At 39.0% G+C, this 22,144-nt stretch overlaps 1 protein-coding gene across 1 annotated transcript in view; it reads right to left on the reverse strand.

Annotated features, from left to right (window-relative positions):
* The window catches only part of LOC146308007 (rapamycin-insensitive companion of mTOR-like), a 42,588-nt gene that overhangs the window by 15,566 nt on the left and 4,878 nt on the right, over positions 1-22,144 (reverse strand). Inside the window, exons 3-25 of the mRNA XM_084746077.1 lie at positions 19,541-19,638; positions 16,337-16,401; positions 16,114-16,245; positions 15,962-16,025; positions 14,381-14,507; positions 14,062-14,231; positions 12,961-13,028; positions 12,802-12,869; positions 12,514-12,596; positions 10,036-10,123; positions 9,861-9,951; positions 9,718-9,784; positions 9,556-9,636; positions 8,167-8,267; positions 7,906-8,071; positions 5,873-5,974; positions 5,680-5,726; positions 5,433-5,568; positions 4,380-4,579; positions 2,407-2,533; positions 1,805-1,969; positions 1,641-1,717; positions 1-79 (exon numbers count right to left, since the gene is read on the reverse strand). Of these exons, the coding sequence (XP_084602203.1) occupies positions 1-79; positions 1,641-1,717; positions 1,805-1,969; positions 2,407-2,533; positions 4,380-4,579; positions 5,433-5,568; positions 5,680-5,726; positions 5,873-5,974; positions 7,906-8,071; positions 8,167-8,267; positions 9,556-9,636; positions 9,718-9,784; positions 9,861-9,951; positions 10,036-10,123; positions 12,514-12,596; positions 12,802-12,869; positions 12,961-13,028; positions 14,062-14,231; positions 14,381-14,507; positions 15,962-16,025; positions 16,114-16,245; positions 16,337-16,401; positions 19,541-19,638 (2,402 nt within the window). The remainder of the gene's footprint in view (positions 80-1,640; positions 1,718-1,804; positions 1,970-2,406; positions 2,534-4,379; positions 4,580-5,432; positions 5,569-5,679; positions 5,727-5,872; positions 5,975-7,905; positions 8,072-8,166; positions 8,268-9,555; positions 9,637-9,717; positions 9,785-9,860; positions 9,952-10,035; positions 10,124-12,513; positions 12,597-12,801; positions 12,870-12,960; positions 13,029-14,061; positions 14,232-14,380; positions 14,508-15,961; positions 16,026-16,113; positions 16,246-16,336; positions 16,402-19,540; positions 19,639-22,144) is intronic.

A 22,144-nucleotide genomic window follows, 5' to 3' on the forward strand; every position in this document is an offset into this window, starting at 1 on the left:
CTTCTGCCATTTCTCCATCTGTTTAGTGATATATCCTCTCTCACTGAGATAGGAGAAACCCTTTGGAATGGATAAAAACCTGAAACAAGGAATGTTTATTTATAGAGCTCCATCAACAACAAAAATTCATTCAGTCATGACAGAATAGGCAATACAAAAAAGGCACATATAAATAGGATTTAAAAAAGAGCAGAGGATAAATTAAATAAGCTAAAGTTGAACAGAACAGACTACTATTTTTTTCTGTGCTTTGAGCATCACAAGCCAAGGGCCATCTAGTTCCATTTTATTGGAGAGAAGGCAGACATCTCTACAGCTGATATCTCTAAAACTCTACAACTCACACCAAAACTACATAGATGGATAAATAGCACTACAGATCAGGGGTAAAATATATATTTTTGATTTTGGGGTGAACTGTCCCTTTAACCATTAGTGTGGTGGCTCATTGACCTCCACTATAATTTTTGTATTTTTGGGATGTCCCCTGACTTAGAAGATACTCTTGTGTTGATGTAGTGGCAGCCTTCAGGCTCTTGTTCATGCTGTTATGCATCTTCCTTATAACTCACATAAATCAGTAGATTACAACAGTCCAGGAAGTTAGGCTCCCTCTGAAAACGAGATGGATCATCTCAAGGGGTTTAACCTTACAAATCAACTTGTATAATACTTTGCGTCAGTGTATCGGGAGAGTACAGCCACGGCAAATATCATGATACCATGCTGTGGAAAGTTTACCCCCACCTCCAGTAACTGGGTTTCTAATCATCAAAGATCATCACACTGAATCTAGAGATGGGAATTTTTAAGATTTTATTGATACCAGTGCCATTATGGATTCTGTTTATCAATCCAATTATTTTAATAATAATAATAATAATAATAATAATAATAATAATAATAATATTGGTATTATGTGTAAGGTAACACAAGGCTGAAACTGAACTTTAGTGATGAAAAATTCTGTGTCAGTTGATGGTGATGGACTGTGTTTGGGAGTTTTCACCATCAGGGAGGCTTGTCTAATGTTAATGACTTCCTTCACCCACTGTGTGGCGCTGTAGGATTCAGACCTGTGAGGTTCAAACGTGCTGCAGATGCAGTGCTGAGACACAGCTCTTATTTGCACATGATGCATTGCCGAGAGTTTAAGTATACTATTTTGTGTTCTAAAATACAAATGTTATGTTTTGTTCATGTTTTTAATGTACAGTTATTATGTTCTATTACTGTTTGTTAAGAAAATGGTGGTTTATGTTGGTCTTGTACATTTCACCACTCCAGCTGGAGACGCTGTTATTGTAAAAATAACACTTAAAGTTATGTTAAATGCAGTAGAGAAGGGAAAACATGATATAGAAGTATGTGTAGACCAAAAATACAAAGATACAAACATGAGCGTGTATGTTTACCTAGTGCAGGAATCAATAGCAAAATACAATTTCTTAATGATGTTGATGGAATTTTATTTTTGGAGTGGATCCGGGTCCCTGACTGAGACAAAGTCTGAACATTTGACTATTAGTTATATTCAGACATGTTCACACCGTGACGCAAAGAAAAAAATCACCCCACCTCCTAGTGCAAATAAATGCAGTCCAAGCTGAGCTGTATTCATAGATGTGTAGATATTTTACCTCAGCAGCAGTAGCACACCTTTGTCTCCCAGGTGTGTGAGAGCAGGTTTCATCTCTGTCAGTGCGTGAAGGTTGGCCTGAAGAGGGACACGTGCAGATTAAGAGCTGGTGATTTAACACCCACAGGTGATGCTTCAGTCAGTGTGTGTGCTTTGCTCCCTCACCTTGTCTTCACAGGCTTCATCCAGGATGTCCAGTGCCTCCATGGAAATGGTCTTATTGCGGTCGTGAAGCTGAGTGACCAGCAGCTCGATGCCCCAGTTACTAAAGAACTCCACACTGGCACGCAGTAGCACCCGCAGGTGCTTAGTGGCATACAGCCTGCAGGTCTACAGTTAATCCATACAAGACAGAATATAATAATAGATATAGGCAAAAAGTTACTGATAGAACTTATGCTTAAAATATTTTTATATGAAATACCTGGATAATTATGTTGATAACAAGACTAATCAGTGTATTAAGTGAAACTGAAAAATTTGCATACTGTGAATTATGCAGAAATCTCTGTACATTTAATTCTATGATACACTGATCAATATAATAAATCATGTTTATTCAGTGCGCACTCTCCACTTAAACAACATGCATATTTAATTCTCAATATTTCAGTGCTATTATAGTCAGGAGACACATTTAACTGGAAAAGCTGTATTTAATACTATATTGATTCATATACAGACATCAGACAAACTATGAGTGTGTCTGTGATGACAGCAGAGTGAGCTGTGCTGAAGCTGTCAGACAGAGCTGTGTTGTCTCTTACATCAGTGGCAGCCGTGAGGATTTTGGACAGAATGACTCGAGCCAGACCGTCTCGACTGTAGTCCAGCGTGGAGACTGTCAGCTTCAGCAGGTGCTCCTGATTCTTCAGAGTGCAAACGTTCAGCAGACTGACAGGACAAACAGGAGCAAACAGCTGATTAAAGAAAGAATGATAGCATCAGGAGAAGTCAACCCTGTAAAATTGATCCAACTGGTTACAGCAGGTCATAAGATCTGGATGTGTCGGTTCAGATGTTCCAAAACAAGAGTATACACCTAAATGCTACAGATGACATGCTAACATGCACATGTTAACCTGGTATACCTTTAGTCTGATTGTTCTGAACTGATGATAGAGCTCACAAGTTAACACCATGCCTACACAGGAACTCTTTCAGCTGCATTTTTCTGTCATCTGTCTCGTGCACGTCTGACGGAATAGACACTGCTTCAAATTGAATCAATCCAGCTGTCTACACACACCATGTAACAGCTCCAATTTACTTGTGTCACACATGTGTAACAGCACAGTGACAGATGAAGAGGAAAACAGCAAATATGGATAGAGAGGTATGTCATGCAATAGAAGCTGCTACCATGCAGCCGTGGTGAATGTGCTGTAACTGTCTGGCGAACAAGGTTCTCCCTGAATCATATTTTTATGCTTCATGTAGAGCTGCAATGATTAGTTGATTAATCAGTAAGTTGAAGGAAAAAAATGCAGGGCTGCCAATAGACACATCGCATGCTCTCTCCCCACACATGCCTTTTCTTACACTGAGGCAGCACTTTTCACCACTTTTCACCACACATTAACCAAATGTGACCTATTTGGCCTGATCAGTTATTTTACATCTGAAACAGAACAAATGGCCTCAACTGCACACTGATTTTAAATAAGTCAAATGCTAAACATGTTGAAGACCACTGGTTTAATGTATTTTATTACCTGAACAAATCATTTTTTAATGTAAATTCTAAATCTGAAAAGTAACTTGTGACTGCTGCTGTTAAAGAAATGTAGTAGAGTACAAACTACAATATTTTTCTCTAAACTGTAGCAGAGTAGTGGAAGTATAATGTGGTAAAACTGAAATAATTACAGTACAAGTATTTGAGTAAAGGTACTTTACACCAAGTTACAAGTTTCTTTCCACCACTGTGCATGTCATTTGTCTAATTTTCTGAATTTGTTTGATGTTACTCAGAGTTAGGGTTGGAAGCAAGAAGTTTGCCTCCAGTCTCCTTTTGAAACAATCTCAGTCTAAGCTGAGGTCAAATGTTGGCAGCCCTGTAACTATTTTAATATTGATTAATTGTTTTCAGACATTTTTCGAGCAAAAATGGCTTCATCTGGACAATTTGATTTTTTAGAAAAAATTATCAGAAGATTTTTCAATAATGAAAACAGTCATTATTTGCAGGCCCAGCTTCAAGTCTACATTATTATGTTAGATAAGGTTTATATATATAATTATTATATAATACAGTATATACATAATATTTAACAGTGATTGTGTATTGGAATCTGAGTGCTGTCAAAATGTAGATGACCTACACTCAGTGAATGCATCCTGTTTAGACACAGACTGAAGCTGCTGCTATGCTAACGTGCTGCTTTCACTAATCAGGCTGTGTAGACATTGGATGGGGATAATCCAAGTGATTAAGATGCATCCAAAAGGGGATATATATATTTGTGTAGTAAATTTCAATGAAAACCAAGGGGAAATCAAGGGGATCTAAGTCTAGAAGGAAGTCTAGATACAACATCTGGTAACCGTGTGTGTTGGTAACATATTCTGTGCCAGTCCATCTGGCCTGATGGTGAAATGCTTCACAGAATAAGTGAGCCTGCTGCTGATGCCAGAGGAACAGCCAGAGAGGATCATCAAAGTCAAAAGGATTCATCCTCTTTGTATAAGTTTCATGATAATCTGTCTAAATGTCAGTCTGGACCAAAACGCTACTCACCACTGAAAGACGTTACACTTCTCCAGCATCTTGACACCATGTGGGTGGGCTGACAGGGTGCCCAAGAAGAGGAAGTAGTGTTGGCTGAGTGTGGTCAGCAGCCTGCTGCCCTGCAGGCTGCGCTCGGGTTTGAGTCCAGCAGAGGAGAACAGACAGAGGACAATGTCCCTCACCAGGTCCTCCAGGTATGCCTGGCCTTCCTAACAGATGAAGACAAGTGGATTAAGAGACAGGGGTGACAGCAGGGCAGGTTACAGGGTGACAACTGCAACATTTACTTAAAAATAAAAGTATTTATCTTCAGCTAAGTGTAAATCAAGCATGTAATATTGTTTCACATTTTCTCAGTGGACTGGATTAACACTACAAAGAAGGACACGTTGATACAGCTGCATGTGAAAGGATACTAGTTTAGGAACCATAAGATTCCCAACTGCTTGATAAGGGTAGAAAAACCAGAACAGAGGGGTAAAACAAAACTCATGGCTTCATCCTCTGAGAACCATGATTGTCTGAACCATGTTTGATGGAAATCTATACAAGAGTTGTCAACACTATAAACCAAAAATACCAAACTCATAATGGTTCTTGAGGAAAGGTCAGAAGATCACCAACGGTCAGTAGGATTCGTCTCTGGGGACCATGAATGTCTGTACACAATATCATCTTAATCCATCCAATAGTTGTTGAGATATTTCAGTCTGGACCACAGCGGTGGACTGACCAAGAGACTGACATTTCCATCCACAGATTCACAACACTAGCATGACTAAAACATTCAAAGATTTCTCATAAGGAATAAACAGCATCCTTTTGTTGGAACTCTATAAAAAGTGACAGCAAATCTTGAGTCTTGACTCCACCTTAAATCACCCTCACCACACCTCCAGTTACAAATCCTGTTGTAAATGTGTAGTCTCCAAGATATAATATATATTAGACAATACATAAAGAAATAATCCATCATACAAAACTACAGAAACAACCTACACAAAAATAGCACAAATCAATGTAAAGAAGTGTGGTTAGTTACAGAGATCTGTTTCTCCTCACCTCTTCAGATGCCAGGAGGAACTCTACAAACTGACAGCCAACCACAGTGAGCTGTCTGGCCTTGGGATGTTCCAGCTCCAGGCTGCCATACAGCTTACTGCTGGGCTTGTAGAAGAAGAGCAGCCTCCGCACAAATCTGTACAGGAAAAAAAAACAAACACACAAACAAGGTATAAGACAGGTTGTTCATCAGTGTGCTGAAAATCAAATGAGAGCTGAGAGAACACATGAAGGCAGAAATACTCACTTGTGAATTTGTTCATCTTTATTGCTGCGTAAACTAATATTTGGCCACTAGAGACAAGAATAAAACACAAATTAGAGAAAACTGTCATTATAAGCATCTTACATTCTACAGCAATAGCTGCATGTAAACAGCAGGAAATGATCACCCATCCCAGCCTGCGGACACATGATGCAGGAATCATGTATAGCTTTACCTTCAAAATGGTTCCAATGAGGCACCAGTTCCAGTCCAGGTTCTCCTTGTGGTTGAGGATGTGACAGTCTCTCAGGTTGGTCATCAGAGCATCCTCAGTTTCCTATAGTTTTAGATGCAATAATACCAATTTTATGTTCTCAGCCAGAGTTAATAATTCAAACAACTTTTTGTACCTTGTTATTTCATGGCCACAACACTACGTCAGGGCTTCCCCAACTTTTTTAAAGAGAAATCTGGTATCTTCACAGGACCCAGACTTACAAAATATGTTTAGAGCTATAAATCATACATAAAGAACACAGCAAACCATCAATTTAAAATGATTATGGACTGTATTTATTTCATTAACAAAAGTACATCACATCAATAATCAGTGTCACCTCATAAATAACTTGGACTGTCCACTGAAACACTACAGGGGCTTTTAATTTGAAACAGACACAGGAAGTGTTGAGTTTCTATTGACAGCGTAATGTCCATCATGTCTATAATGTTGGACTGAGTAGTTTGCTAAGTTCTGGTGTTTCATGTCCCAAAATGCAAATGTTACTTTTTGTTGTTTGGTGGTTTGTTTTTTGTTGGTAGTGTAATTGTTACTTTTGTGCTGGTTTATAGTTCTGACCATAACTGAGGAGCCTACCAGTGTGCTTTCTGAGTTCTTGCATACAAGATCCTCATCGAGGAACATGAGCAAAGTGATTCACTGATTTGGCAACACATGAAAAGCACAGTGATACATGTTCCAAATACACAAAACATAAGCAGTTGGTCATGTTTTCTGTATTTGGTTGTGTGTCCTGTATTTGTAGTCAGTTGTGAAAAGAGTAAAATCTGTACTCACATACAAGTACTGTTATATTACTAACATATTACTCAATTACACATAAAAGTGCAGATGTTAGAAAAATATTTAAGTACTACTACAAAGTATTCTTGTCAAAAACTACTCAGTATGAGTTACTTTTTACTCACTGATGTTTAACTTATCATTAACAGCAACACTGAATCAAAGGAGCTTCTGTTTCTCCAAATCTTCAGTCTAAATTTACTCCAAACTCCTCTGTTGTTCTGCTGCTCAGAGGTAACCGTCACCTCTCCAAACTAGGAATGCAAAGTTTGTGCATTTTCCTTAACTGATAGATGAAAACACTAATAATCATTAGTAATTTTTAAGATAAGATGTTTTTCCTCTCATTTTCCTTTTGTTCTCTTTTAACATTCTCTTGTCATTTTAAGCTTAACTTTCCTTATTCAACAAATGTCTCCACCAGAAATTACTGCCATTTTTGGAATAATGCTTAATTAATACATTTTTAATTGATTAAATTTCTTAGAAGTGATTAATGATAAATCATTAACCACTGCCATCCTTATTTCAAACCTGTGCTGCTGCAGTCTTTTGTTTTTCATAACTCATTGTTTTCATTTGTTTGTTTGCAATCAGATCACCTTATTCAACACAAAAAAATCAACAACATTCAAATTGTACAATTATGTCAATTATTATTATTATTATTATTATTATTATTATTATTATTGTTGTTGTCAAGGTTAGAAGTAACTAAGTAGATTACATGCTATAATGCATACTTAAGTACAAGTAAGAGTACAGACTTAACAATCTACTCATAAAAGTATAATTACCCCAAAAAAAAAGCTACTTAATGACCACCCCACACACACACACACACACACACACACACACACACACACACACACACACACACACACACACACACACACACACATATCCACAAACACCCACATAAACATAAACACACACAGACAGCTTCTGGCATGATGCACCACTCACAACTGGTCATTGGTCAACACTTGTATAAAGTAAAACAGATTACGTGACCTGAACACACACACACACACACACACACACACCCCCCTCATATTCAGAGCTTCTTATTTTAAAACCCAAAATGCAGATTTCATTAGAACCTCCATGAGCAGTAGGACTAAACAGAACCCAGTTAAAGTAGTGAAACACACATGCAAGAACATGTAATGTCATGTGTGTACCTTGACAATTAAGATGTCTTTGTGATGTCTGAAGTGCTGTTCTCGACAGTAGTGCGACACTCCTGATGTGCGGAGGATGTGGTCCAGGTAGAGGCTGTAAGGTTTGGCTCCTCGCTTCTTCTTCTCATGAAAACACTTCAGGTAGTTGACTGCAGCACTCGCTCGTCTGCAGAAAGCATTGATTTCAGCACCACTTCTCCTGACAGTCACCGTTTAATGTAACATTAGAATGTGAACCTGGTTTTGGGGTGAGGTACTCACACTCTCTTCTCAGGAGCGATGTCAAAGGAGGCCGCCATGCTCATGAGGGTGGGTAAGCAGTGCAGGTGGTGGCTGTGGCTGTGAGGGAGGATGGTGTTGGCCTGTGGGAGGAAAATCGCATTTATACCACTTATTCTGGAGAACTGGGAGTAATCATGTCTTTACAAAAAAACCTTTAAAAATTAATACCAACACTCTAATTCCAATTTTTTGGAGGAAATCTATTGTATATCTAATCTATACCTATTTTTTTACTTTACTTTCTAAACTTGTTCTGTGCCAGAAAACAGCCTTGTCACAGACAAGAATTCACAGCTTCAAACAATTTAAAAATGTGCTAAAAGCCTTCAAAATCTAAAACTAACAATATATAAGAGATAATGTACAGTCAGCAGGTCATTATTGTGAAATAAATCCCAACAGGATGATGCAGGTCTTGAATCATCCTGCTCACTGTACATTATCCCACTTATTATGTGGTTACTTATCAAAAAAAATAAATGTTTGGCACACTTACATGTGACACAAAATATTCATGATTTTATGGCTTTATTTCACCTGTACATTATTCAGCTTGTTAGATGGTTATGCACCAAAAAACACAAAATATTAATTTTGGTAATGATTTTAGTGATTTAACGATAATTTCACTGTTCCTCCAGAGTCTATGATCAGAACTGTGTCCAAAGCAAACTGTTCCTCGTAACAACAGTCTGTAATACATAAGAACCATCTGCTATAAGGAAGAAACAGACCTTAGAATGCTGTGATGACCAATCAGAATAGAGTATTCAACAAAACCATGTAATAATTACTGATAACATAGGGATTAAAATGTGCTATTATAATTATCTTTGTTTTAAAAATCAATTTTTTGAAAATGTGTTTTATAAAAACATGATTTAATCAGGCATAAAAAGTGTTAGTTATACCCTAAGGACCCCTTGTCTCACTTCCTGGTTTAAGAAAGACAGGAATACTGTTCAAACACTGGTAAACTTTCTATTTTTAGACTAATTCTTTCAATAATATTTCTATCAGATGTGTCTCAACCATGTCGACTCTGTAGTCCTTCTAAATCAAAGCTAAATATGAATTATGGTTTAAAAATGTGTATTTTGATTAACATTAAGAGAACTCTGAGACACTTGACACTGCTCACTACGACTATGACATCAACTCTGTCAGATGGAAAATCTGACAGAGTTGACAACTACATTTATTAAAAAAATGTACTTACTAGGAGGTCGGTCTGTTACAAGTCAAGTCAAGAGTTTGATCTAGTAAAAATCAAAACCCAAACTCAAAATATGTTTTTGTGCCATTTCTCAAAGTGATCTGAGGAATCTCCTGTTTAGATCAACGAATGAGAACACAGGAGGGAGGTACCATATGGAGAAGTTCTCCCAATAAGATGGTCGCCCGTATGGATATGGCACCATCGCTGCTTGTGATCACATCAACCAGACCCTGTGGAGGTCAGACAAAGTGTTAGAACCACAGACAGGATGATAAAACCACTGACAGAGTCTCTGTGGTAAATGACTGTACCTCCAGCAGTCCACTTTTAATGAAGGCAGAAAGCACCAGAGCCAGGTAGTTGTCCATCAGGTCCGGCCTGGAACACAACAGGAATTAAACATTTTTCAGCATAGATTATGATTATAATATTAGTGCCTACACACAGTATTTACCTTGAGCATGATCGATGTGGCAGGATTGTTTTTGCCTCCGAAGCCACAAACCCATCAGACAACCTCCAGCTGTCCTGAAATCTGCTGGGGTCTAAAACAGGAAACAGTTTCAGTTTATATGATTTCAGACATCCAAAAACAAAGGACTTGATGAGAGTGATGTCACTGTACCCACCTACACTGACAAGTGCTTCACTGAAGTCTGCAGTCGCTACAGGTACAACAAGCTGGAAGATATCATAGAACACTTCCAACAGACCTTTCTGTGGGGGACAGACATGATCTCAGCATGGTCACACATGATGATTTCCTTAAATGTTTTGTCTTTTCAGCTTGATTTGACTGATTTGTGATTCAGTCTTCTGAAAACATGCATTTCACACAGCTGTCAAAATATACTAAAAACCAAACAAACAACTGCAATAAACAAAAGAAATCAAAACAAAATAAACTGAAATTGATAGAGAAGATAAAATACATATTTAGGAGATTCGGGGACAAATTCTTTTCCATCTGGGATCCAATTCTGACATACTTAGCAGCCGTTTTAAACTTACAATATTTTTTGATTTTTCCAAACCACAGTATGCACTATAAAGTTAAACTAAAGAAATGTTTCAGTTTTTGTTTTTATTTAGGGTGGTTCACATTTTATCTTGTGCTGTTTTATAGTAATTATTTTTCTATTTCTTATCACTATCAGTTGCTGTCATTCTGTATTTACAACAAGGCCTTGACACGTGCCATTCATGTGCCATTCAATGAATTAAAAATGCTTTATCATATCTGCATTTTATGTATGTATATTGTATTTAATAGGTATTCACCTTGTAGATTAATGTGGACAGGTACAAATATAGAGATACTGTATTGTTAATGTGTACACATATAATGTCATCTGGCACAGATAAATGTGACCTCATACATATATATGTATGTATTTTGTTATACATGTATATATTTTCTTTCTTCTCCTTTAGGCGAGTGTCTTTCATGTTTTGTGGGTGGATAAGCTGTTCTTTGTGTATCTGAAAACATTTCAGCATTCCTGTTTGCTTCTCTAACTTGCAGAATCCATTAATTTAAATAGCAATGCACCAGATTCCAGAAGGGAACGGAGGATGATATTTTGATTGGTTGAATTCAAATTGTGCCAAAAACAAACAATGATCAATTAAGAGACTAAATACTCTTACTTTGCCAGATTATGCACCATTTAAATAACAAAGTGGAGCAAACTCTACATGCGCCATGTAGGGCTGGGTAATATAATGATATTATATCGATACTGTGATATGAGACTGTAGATATCGTCTTAAACTGTGGATATCATTATATCATGATATGGCATAATTTTTGTCTTTTCCTGTATTTAAAGGAGCAGTATGTAGCCATTGTGCATGCAACATGAGTACAGCAGTCCAAATAGTGAATTGGAGCCATAGACTATAGGTTAAATAGGTTGTACTACTGTTTAATATATGATTTATGGTTGAAGTGAGTTGTTCCCCCCCCACCCCCTCCTCCCCAGACACAGCAGAGTCACACTCTGCAGGAGCTCTGCAGGAGCATAGGATGCGTGAAAGCTTATAAATGCACATAAAGAAGTAAACAAGTCCTCCACTGTAAGTTGATCAGCTGTTTAGAACTGTCAGTTGTCTGTCAATGTAAAGTTAACCCGTTGAGCCTGAAAACAAAAACTCACTGCTCTGAAATAACACAATCTGGATGATGAGTTATGTGTCTGTCTACCCTTTCTACAAGATTATTAATAATTTCTTACTTCTTTCTTACAACTCATAAACAGACACTTACTCATTCAATGAAAATTCAGCATTAATTTGAACTTTGATTAATGTGAAACAGACATAAAAACAGTTTTTCCAGTCTGGAATGGAAATTTCAAAGGGAGACACCATGACTGTAGCATTCATGTCAAATGAAGCAAGTATGATTTATTTATTATGATTTATTACAGCAAATATATCACAGATTTCTCCTTTAAAAGCTGAATTACAGCAAAGTTATGTAATTTTCTGAACTTCTTACTTATATTATTCTAATCTATTATTTGCCTTTACCTATTTAGTCGCCATATCCATATTACCTATGACTGTTTATCATAAATCTCACTGTTTTAACATTTTGTGAAAGCTCCAATCCCTAAAATATTGTTGCAATATCAATAAATATCAATATTGAGTTATTTGGTCAAAAATATCAGGATATTAAGTTTTGTTCATATCACCAGCCTTAATAAATTGTATGTTATTTTAGAGAGAATACATATATTGTGATATATATCGTATAGCAGAATAGCCTGAAAATATTAAGATATTATTAATGAGCCATATCACCCAGCCTTAGCACCATGCACTTAAGACCTCGAGCTATAAATAATCTAAATAAGGCCCTTGTGTCCTGTACATGGCTTTGTACAAATTTCCCTGGAACTGATTTGGAGCTGCGGGGTTAAAAGGATCATTTCCATCAGAATTTCAGAGGAGCTGAGATGAATTTCATGTTTGATATTTAGACTGATGCACTAATGTCTGTCTTTCTAAAGAAGCAGAAAGCCTTTAGCTGGTGGCTGAAGGTTGTGTCCTTTAACACAGAAAACAAATGTGACTGTTACATTCTACTGATTACCTACCCGCACTTCCATATTTGGTATACAGAGTAAGCCAATAAGAGACTGGATGCCAGAGTTGCCTGACTTGCAGAGGTTAATGATGCCTGCAAGGTGAAGGGCCGAGTTAGCCACAGAAACACAGCACATGTTCTCACTCTCAACTCAACTCTACACACATTTACAGCAGAGTCACATATTCCGGCATGCTACAAACATTCAGTTAACGGGAAGGTTAATGAGGCGTTCAGAGACGAACATCGTGTACAGAATGAACAGTGTTTATATTTGAATGTAAATTCCACCATTTACCTGACCAGGATCGAAAAGAGGCAACTATAGACATTTTACTGGCCATGAATCGAGCCTCCCTGTCCTCCCTGAAGACAACAAATGAACAATATTTAACAATGACGCAAACAGTCCTACAAGCTTTCTGTTTCATGCTTCAGCAGATTTTATAGAACTCACTTGAGCTGTCCCTCTGGGATGTCAGGAGTGTGTCTGTAGTGGAAGTCTGTGTACGGGGCCAGGATTTGCTGCGAAACACAGTTAATACATTTATAAATATCATCACACATACTTATATAAAACATCTTCACTCATTCTTGAGAACTGGGATGAAATGGTATGTGATTATTTCCTTAGTTAGATGGAAAATCTGATAGATTTGACATTTTCTCATTTCACAGCATAGTGGTAGTGAGCAGCCATTTTATTTTTTAAAGTGTCTCAGAGTTCTCTTCATTCTCTTAAACCATAATTCTTATTTAGCTTTGATTTAGAAGGACTACAGAGTTGACATGTTATGGTTGAGACAATCTGATAGAAATATTATTAGGGCTGCAACTAATGATTATTTTCATTAATTAATCTGTCAATTATTTTCTCAATTTTTATTTTTATTTATTTTATTTTGGGGGCTTTCGTGCCTTTATTTGATAGAACAGCTGACATAAGGAAAGGAAAGGAGGAGTTAGAGAGAGGGGATGACACGTAGCAAAGGGCTGCAGGCAGGAGTTGAACCTGCCACAGATTATTTTCTCGATGAATCCATAGTTGTTTAGTCCATAAAATGTCAGAAAATGGTGGTGGATGATGTCCTCAAATGTCTTGTTTTGTCCAAATAATCAATGAATTTGTCTAAAAATAGGAAGTTTGCCAGTATTTGAGCAGTATTCCCACTTTTTTAAAACCAGGAAGTGAGACAGGGGTCCTTAGGTATAGCTAACACTTTTTATGCCTGATTAGATCATGTTTTTGTAAAAAATCTGACAGAGTTGACAGAAATCTGTGGTACATCTTTAAATGGCCAACATTTTCATTAAAAAAACATATTTTAAAATAAAGATAATTATAATAGCACATTTTTACACCTATGTTATCAGTAGGTATTGTTAGTTTTAGATTCTGAAGGCTTTTAACGCTTTTTTTAATTGTCTGAAGTTGTTTCTAAATTGGAATTAAGATTGTTGGTGTTCATATTTTTTTTAAGTTTATTTGAGTAAGGCATGATTTGACCCAATTCTCAAGAATGGGTGCTTTAATTTGTTTTTGTTTTTTTTTCAGTACCTCGAGTTCGACGTCAGAGCGGACGTACTGCCTGGTGTGAGGGTGGTTGAGGAGGTGCAGGATGGTGGTGATGAGAGCTTCATTGATGCGACTCAGCTGACAGTCGGTCACGCTCTTCAGAATGGTGCTGAGACCGCCCCGCTGTGCCACCACAACAGGGTTCTTCAAGGCTGCAGAATAAAGGGGCCACACAGAGCTCTGCCAACACTGTTACACTGCTGACGTCAGACTGTCAAGTGTGGACGTGTGTGTGTGTGTGTGTGTGTGTGTGTGTGTGTGTGTGTGTGTGTGTGTGTGTATGCAGTTTGTTTTTACTCACAGAGCTCACAGATTATGGCAATGCAGGCCCGCACCATACGATCTCGTTCGTGCAGCCCGTCGTTGCCCACGGCGATGAGAGAGTTGGTGACAGACAAGGGGAAAAGTAGCGCGTTCACAGTGATCATCTGTGTGAGGCAGCAGCACAAAACACAGTGCAGTCAGTTTTAACCATGCTAGTGGTGTGGCTACAGGGATGACCACTAGTTGACACCTAGATAGGAGCCCAGAGGATGAATCCTAATGACTTTGGTGATTCCCTGACAGTGGCGGACTCAGGCTGTCTGAGGGGTGGGGGCAAAAAAAATAAAAAGGGCACCATCTATATGTGGTAGGGCACCAGAGCAGCAAAAATTGTTATGCATTTAGGGTGAAACAGTTCCAATTATTGGCTTGGATTAAAATTTAATTTTATTGCACAACAACTACAACAACCCTGTAATAAAAACACACATGAACAATTTAACTATTTATGGCCCTATAGGCACCCTAGAGCAGAGTTTCCTAAACTTTTTTTCTGGGGACCCACGTTTATGACAAACCGTCCCAACTAAATTCACCATAGGCCTGATCAATAAATCTTGTTCATCTGTGTGTAAATGAATGTTCCTGACCATTTCTACTGCTTTTGCATCACCTTATATTATCTTGACACGATATTAATAACATCTTCATAAATGCGTGTTAACAAGCCATCTCACTGTTTTTATTGCCTCTCACAAGGAAAAAATTACAGGACATACAGTATTTACCCATATTTACCTCATAATTTAGGTGGAAATAGCAGACCGATTTTTCATCTTACCAGTAAAACAATATGCACATTTACATGCTTTTATACCACAGATATAAATCTCTTCCGTAATATTTTATATTTTTAGGGACCCAAATAAAATCTCCTGTGACTTGTCTGTGGGTCACAATCCAGTCTCTGGGAATGACTTCTCTAGAAGGCACTGCATTGTGTTTTATCCACTGGAAGGGGCCCCTATAGGGCACTTCATCACATTCTGTCCACTAGAAGGGCATCCCAGAGGGCATTTTATCATGTTTTGTCCTCCAGAAGGGCACTTTAGAGCGCACTTTACCACATTTTGTCCACTAGAGTGACACCCAAGAGGGCACTTTATCATGTTTTGTCCATGAGAAGGGCATCCCAGTGGGCACATCATCACATTTTGTTCACTAGAAGAGCATCCCAGAGGGCATTTTATCATGTTATTTCCACTGGAATGGCACTTTATCACAGTTTGTCTGTTAGAAGGGCATCCAAGGCAGCACTTTATCATGTTTTGTCCATGAGAAGGGCATCCCAAGGGGCATTTTATCACATTTTGTCCTCTGAAAGGGCAATTTATAGTGCATGTTATCACTTTGTATCTACCATAGGGGCATCCAAGACATTTTGGCACTGTTTTTTCGAACCTGGGGGCATCCAGGAAGGTGTTGGCACAGAATCAGGTTTGTGGTTTGGAGTGACATGTCTGAGCAACTGCTTCATTTCTGATGGTAAGCAGCTGTGTATCTATGTGAGCACCCTATACATCTGATTGAGGAAGTATTTATTGGAAGCAGATCTCACCTTGCGTGCCAGTCTGAGAGCCTGTGTCCTTTCAATCTCATTACTCTGCTGGATATCTATGCACCTGGGACAGAATCAATAGGACAGGCTTATTTAAGTAGAATTATGTTAACATAATAGAGTTGCGATGTGGTAAGCGATATTTTACTCACCTCGCAATTAAATAGTCCACCTGCAGCCGAAGCACTTTCTCTAGGACACCGCTGTCTCTGATCAGGTAACGTAGAGCTCGTAGTCCAGCTGCACGTACTTCCTTGGCCTCATTCAACAACGCTAACCGAAGACTATGGAAAGGAAAAGAATCAGGGAAGACTCATAATCAACAACAAGAACAGCAGAAGAAATGTGCAGTAGCCACCATGTGCAAGTACTCACCAAATAATGATCTCCTCGTACGAGAAGCCGAGTTTCTCCTCTGAGTGGCCGACACTGCAGAGAAGCTGTGAGGGAAAGAAAACGTCACAACTTCCAATACGGCCATGTAGCTGTACAGTGCATGTTCAGTGACTAATTAACCCACCAGCAGGGTCCATACACGTGAATGTCAGTTCAGTCATTTGGACACTTTGGTCCAATTAGAGATATGTGGTACAGTGGTAGAATATAAGTACAGTATGTTTACTCAAGTACAATTTTGAGGTATTTGGCAATTTCTGCAACTCCAAGACAATTCAAAGAAAGAATAGAATTTGTACTCTACATTTACAGCATCTGACAGCTATGGTTTGCTACTTTAGAGACTTTATATACAAAAAAAGGAAATCATCTAAAAAAAATATGATGCACTTCTCCAGATTTAATTGCAGAGCAGTCTATAGGGTAGTTTAACTTCCTCTCCACCAGATGCAACAACAAAATTCCCCCCAAAAATGTATACTGTTGCCACTAGATTTTTTTCAGGCTTGGCGGCACATGGCACACAATCAGCTTCAGTTAGATGGTACAGCAGACAGGCTTCAAATGTTTGTTTGCTCAGTATATTCAAGACTTTAAACAAACTGATTACAAGTAGAAGATGACTTAAAATACTGCATTTGTTGCATAAAAATAATACATGTAACATATGATCTTTGCAAAACATTAGTACATCACGAATCCCCCATCCTCTTTGTGTTAGAGCGATATCTCTTTTTAGGCAGCCCCATGCTCACATTAGCTAACCTAACATCTCGTATGCTTGTGCTTCACAGTAATTCAAAGGGACTCTAACAGCAGTGGCACTTGCATCCAACAGTTTCCCAGACAACGGCATGGGTTGAGTCATGTTTCAAAAGTGTTGCATAGAAGCGCCCGCAATCACAAATGATTGATTTGTGAAGGAAAGGATATTTGGCGTTATTGCTGACAAAAAAATAAAAAATTCTATGTCCCAGTGGCCTCCTTGGCCTGTATAATTATGGGGGAAACTCCTGAAATATACAGGGTTTTTTTTTACTTGCCTGATCAGAAATCTACTTGCCCGCAGTTATTTTGTTCTTGTTCCTGTACAAATTGATTTATTAGCAGTTATTAAATAACAACAAAAGCTAAAGTTAATTGTCATGTTTAATCTGGGGCTGCAGTGTCTACAAAATGTGAAAAAATAGTGACAAATGTCCAGCCTAGTTTTTCAAAGTCCAATGAAATGTCCATTGTGTTGGTCTAAAACCCAGAGATATTCAGTTTAGAATTATAATACACAAAGACAAACAAGAAATCTAAATATTTAGGAAGCTGAAAACAGTATTTTCTGCCATTTTGAATGAAAAATTACTGTAATGATTAATCGATCATCCAAATAGTTTAGTAGTTTGATTCTTTTTTTTACCACTTGCCTAGTCAGGCATGTGAGTTGCCAGATTTACTTGCCCCTGGCAAGCCTTATTGTTGAGCCCTGTTTAATATAATATAATGATGGTGAGTTTTGCATAATACTTCCTGATACTTCATGTATAGTCTAAAACAGTGTTTCCCAACTCTGGGAAACAGCCCATAAGCTTAAGGGAGGCCTTAAGACACAATTACAACACACGTAGCGCTACGAAGGCTCTGGGAAACGGGGCCCAGATCATTTGAATCAGGTGTGTTGGAGCAGGGAAACATCTAAAACATGCAGGGCAGTGAGCTCTGAGGACCACGGTTGAGAAACACTGGTCTAAAACATACAACATTTTTACTAGGGTTATTCTGATACCAATACCAATATCGGAAATGCCTCTGATACAACCTAAAATGCTGGATCTGGTATCAGCAGGGATGTGGCTTTATGAACCGATCAAATACCACATCATTTATTAACCCTGAAGCAGGACCCTGCTACTTCCTGTACACCAAAACTTTTAAGCTGATTTAAGTCATACAACGATAGCAATCATATCACATCAATACAGGGTTAGTAGAAGAAACAGGACCTGCACCAGCAGACTGAGGAACAGTTTTCACTCCAGGCCATAAGACTATATATAAATAACTCTAACTCATACCTCTCTAACACACTAGTGCAATCTGACGCCTGTGCAATATTCAACAATAACTTAACCTGTCAAAAAAAAAAAATGTTTGGAAATTTGTGTTTGGTCGATCATATCTCTGTTGTCACTGTATTATTAACATTGTCTTGTTTGTTCCTTGTTACTGACAGAGTTCAATCAGCCAGTCCCCAAACAACAGAGTCAGTTCTAACAGGAGGATACATTGTTTGACATTTGCAGGAAAATTTGGCACATTTCACTCGGGTCCCACCCACATAATTAGCTGCTCATCCTGCAAATGCAGGATCCTTACAAATGGGACATCATTGTGAAGGGAAACAGACTTTCCAATGATGCTAGAAACAGTGAGAATAGAGTTATGATCAACCAAACACAAATTTACTTTTTTGTGTAATACATCTGTGCAAGATTTTACAGTTACAATATGCAACCGTTCACTGCTTTTATATTTACTTGTTCTTTGTCTTGCATGAAGTATTCTATATTATTTATATATATTATTTATATATTGCATATTTTATTTTATAAATGCATATTTTATTCTATTTGTACATATCTTACTGTATATCTATGACTGTCTTTTATTACTAAACTTACTATACCTAATTTCTGCAACATAACAGATGTAGTAAATGTATCGCCTATCAACAACAGACTGAATCCATCACCGCCTGGTTTTTGCCTGGTATTGCATGCAGGACTTGGAGTAGTATACAAAAAGAAGAATACTACTACTACCACTACTAAAAGATTTCTACTATATTTCAACAGCAACTGGCCAGACTGAATTTTTGTTGTGGACACGATGCCCGGAGGACGGTATCAAATGTTTTGAAGACCTTTTGTCTGAGGCCACTGTGAGGTCAAAATTTCTCCTCCATCAGCACTTCACTGAGAACATTCCCTCTGCCCACCCCTTTCCAGTCCACTCTGGGCAACACATACATTCTACTAGCTCTGCTAGCTAGATAAAATAAAATGTGTTACATAATGTAACAGGCAGGTAGGCATGAAATGTACTGATCACAGTCTCACACAGGTACAAATCATTTTAAATGCAGTGACCTCACGGCCTTTCCAACAGCACCTGAGTGTTGTTTTTACAAACCTTGACAAAGTTGTTCAGGTGACCGAGCTTGCGCATGTTGGACACTCCTTGCTGCTTTGTAACATTTTGAAGGATTTCGTGAAGGTTTTCTGCAGGATCTGAAATCAGTAAGGGTGACATGGTCTTTACACGAAAACCAAAGTAACATGACACCTTAATGTGGAAGGAAACATATTCCTTTCACACAAGTGTTACCATCATGAAGGACGTCAAACAGAAACAATGAGCACATTAAACACAGTGGGCTGTAAATACAGGTACCCTCACCAGAGGAACTATTTCCTTTTGTCTGACGTGCACGTCCACATCTTCCTTTCCGTTGTGAAAGAATCCATCTCTGGAATCATCTGTTTAAGTGTAATAAAGCCTGAGCTGCAATTAGTGATTGTTTTTATTTATCAATTAATCTGCTGACTATTTTTTCAGTTCATTAATTTATTGTTTGGCACTATGAAATTACAGAAAATAGTGAAAACTTTACTGGTAATTTATATATATACTTATATACACATACTCAAAATCAATAGGCCCCATTTCATTTCTTTCACAATATATTAGATCACTATAAAAACAAAAAGCTGACAAAACCTGAAATTTCAAGGCAACTTACTGCAATAGATTTCTGAGTTTTGAGCCCAACTCAACAACAAGTTAAAAAAAAAAATATTCACCAACTACTGATCTTTTTTTGAAATAATTCTCCTTCAGATAAACTGGAATCTTTGACAGCCCAAAGATTGTATTTCAAAAATGACTGGTGATTGAAGTGAAAGTGAATAATTGTTAATATTTTAATATTTTCAATTAAAACCATTTAATTTTCAGGAACCCAAATAATGACAAATGACATTCACAGCTAACTGTGACCAATTTATGAAATACAATTCTTATTTTGAGTTTCTAAGACTCAACAATTTAAGTTGATCTGATAAATTAAAAGTAAATTATGTCAACTAAAGATTATAGGCAGCAAAACGTATTTTTTAGTTTGAGTTGGGCTCAAAACTCAAAAATCTATTGCAGTAAGTTGCACTGAAATTACAACTTGTCTTGTCTGTTTTTTAACAACTTTTTTACAGTAGATAAACAACCAAAATACTGTGCAGAAGGGAGACAAATTAAAAGAAGGCCCTCTGACTTATTTTATTTCTGAACCTAAAAAGCAAACTATTCCGTCAGAGAGCGATTTATTTTGAAAGTAGCACAATAAAAGTGTCAAGCACTTTCAAGCACTTTTAAAACCTTGAAAACACTGCATTAAAATTCCTGTGTTTTCAAGGATTTCCAGCACAAATAATGACCCTGAATCATTTCCGCAGCTCTAAATAAAACTATGCCCCCTATGGAAAGTTCAACACCAGGGTCAGTTACGTCGCCCGGATTGGCGTTACCGGGGCCCCACCCTGGAGCCAGGCCTGGGGTTGGGGCTGGCAGGCGAGCGCCTGGTGGCCGGGTCTTTGCCCACGGGACCCGGCCGGGCCCAGCCCGAAGGAGCGACGTGGGCCCGCCCTCCCGTAGGCCCATCACCCGCGAGAGGGTTCAGAAGGGGCTGATGCACTGTGATTTGGGTGGCAGTCGTGGGCGGGGGCCCCGACAACCCAACCCCAGGACATGGAATCTCACAGTGGGGACATGGAATGTCACCTCGCTGGGGGGGAAGGAGCCTGAGCTGGTGCGGGAGGTTGAGCGGTACCGGCTAGAGATAGTCGGGCTCACCTCCACGCACAGTCGGGGCTCTGGAACCCAACTCCTTGAGAGAGGCTGGACTCTTTTCTACTCTGGAGTTGCCCACAATGAGAGGCGGCGGGCTGGTGTGGGCTTGCTAATAGCCCCCCAGCTCAGCCGCCATGTGTTGGAGTTTTCCCCGGTGAACGAGAGGGTCGCCGCCCTGCGCCTTCGGGTCAGGGATAAGTGCCTCACTGTTGTTTCGGCCTACGGGCCAAACGGCAGCGCAGAGTACCCGGCCTTCTTGGAGACCTTGGGAGGGGTGCTGGAAAGTGCTCCGACTGGGGACCCCATCATCCTGCTGGGGGACTTCAATGCTCACGTGGGTGGCGATAGTGTTACCTGGAGGGGCGTGATTGGGAGGAACGGCCCCCCCGATCTGAACGCGAGTGGTGTTCTGTTATTGGACTTCTGTGCTAGTCACAGTCTGTCCATAACGAACACCATGTTCAAGCATAAAGGTGCCCATCAGTACACGTGGCATGGGGACGCCCTAGGTCGGAGGTCAATGATCGACTTTGTGGTCGTGTCAACTGACCTCCGGCCGTGTGTCTTGGACACTCGGGTGAAGAGAGGGGCTGAGCTGTCAACTGATCACCACCTGGTGGTGAGTTGGATCCGCTGGCAGGGGAGGAAGCTGGACAGACTTGGCAGGCCCAAACGTACTGTGAGGGTCTGTTGGGAACGTCTGGTGGAACCATCTGTCAGAGGGGTCTTCAACTCTCACCTCCGGGAGAGCTTTGACCAGATCCCGAGGGAGGCTGGAGACATCGAGTCCGAATGGACCATGTTCTCTGCCTCCATTGTGGATGCAGCCATTCGGAGCTGTGGCCGTAAGGTCTCCGGTGCCTGTCGCGGCGGCAATCCCCGAACCCGGTG

This window comes from Lutjanus erythropterus, chromosome 20 (genome assembly GCF_056507025.1).
Source record: "Lutjanus erythropterus isolate fLutEry1 chromosome 20, fLutEry1.hap2, whole genome shotgun sequence".
Taxonomy (NCBI): Eukaryota; Metazoa; Chordata; class Actinopteri; order Lutjaniformes; family Lutjanidae; genus Lutjanus; species Lutjanus erythropterus.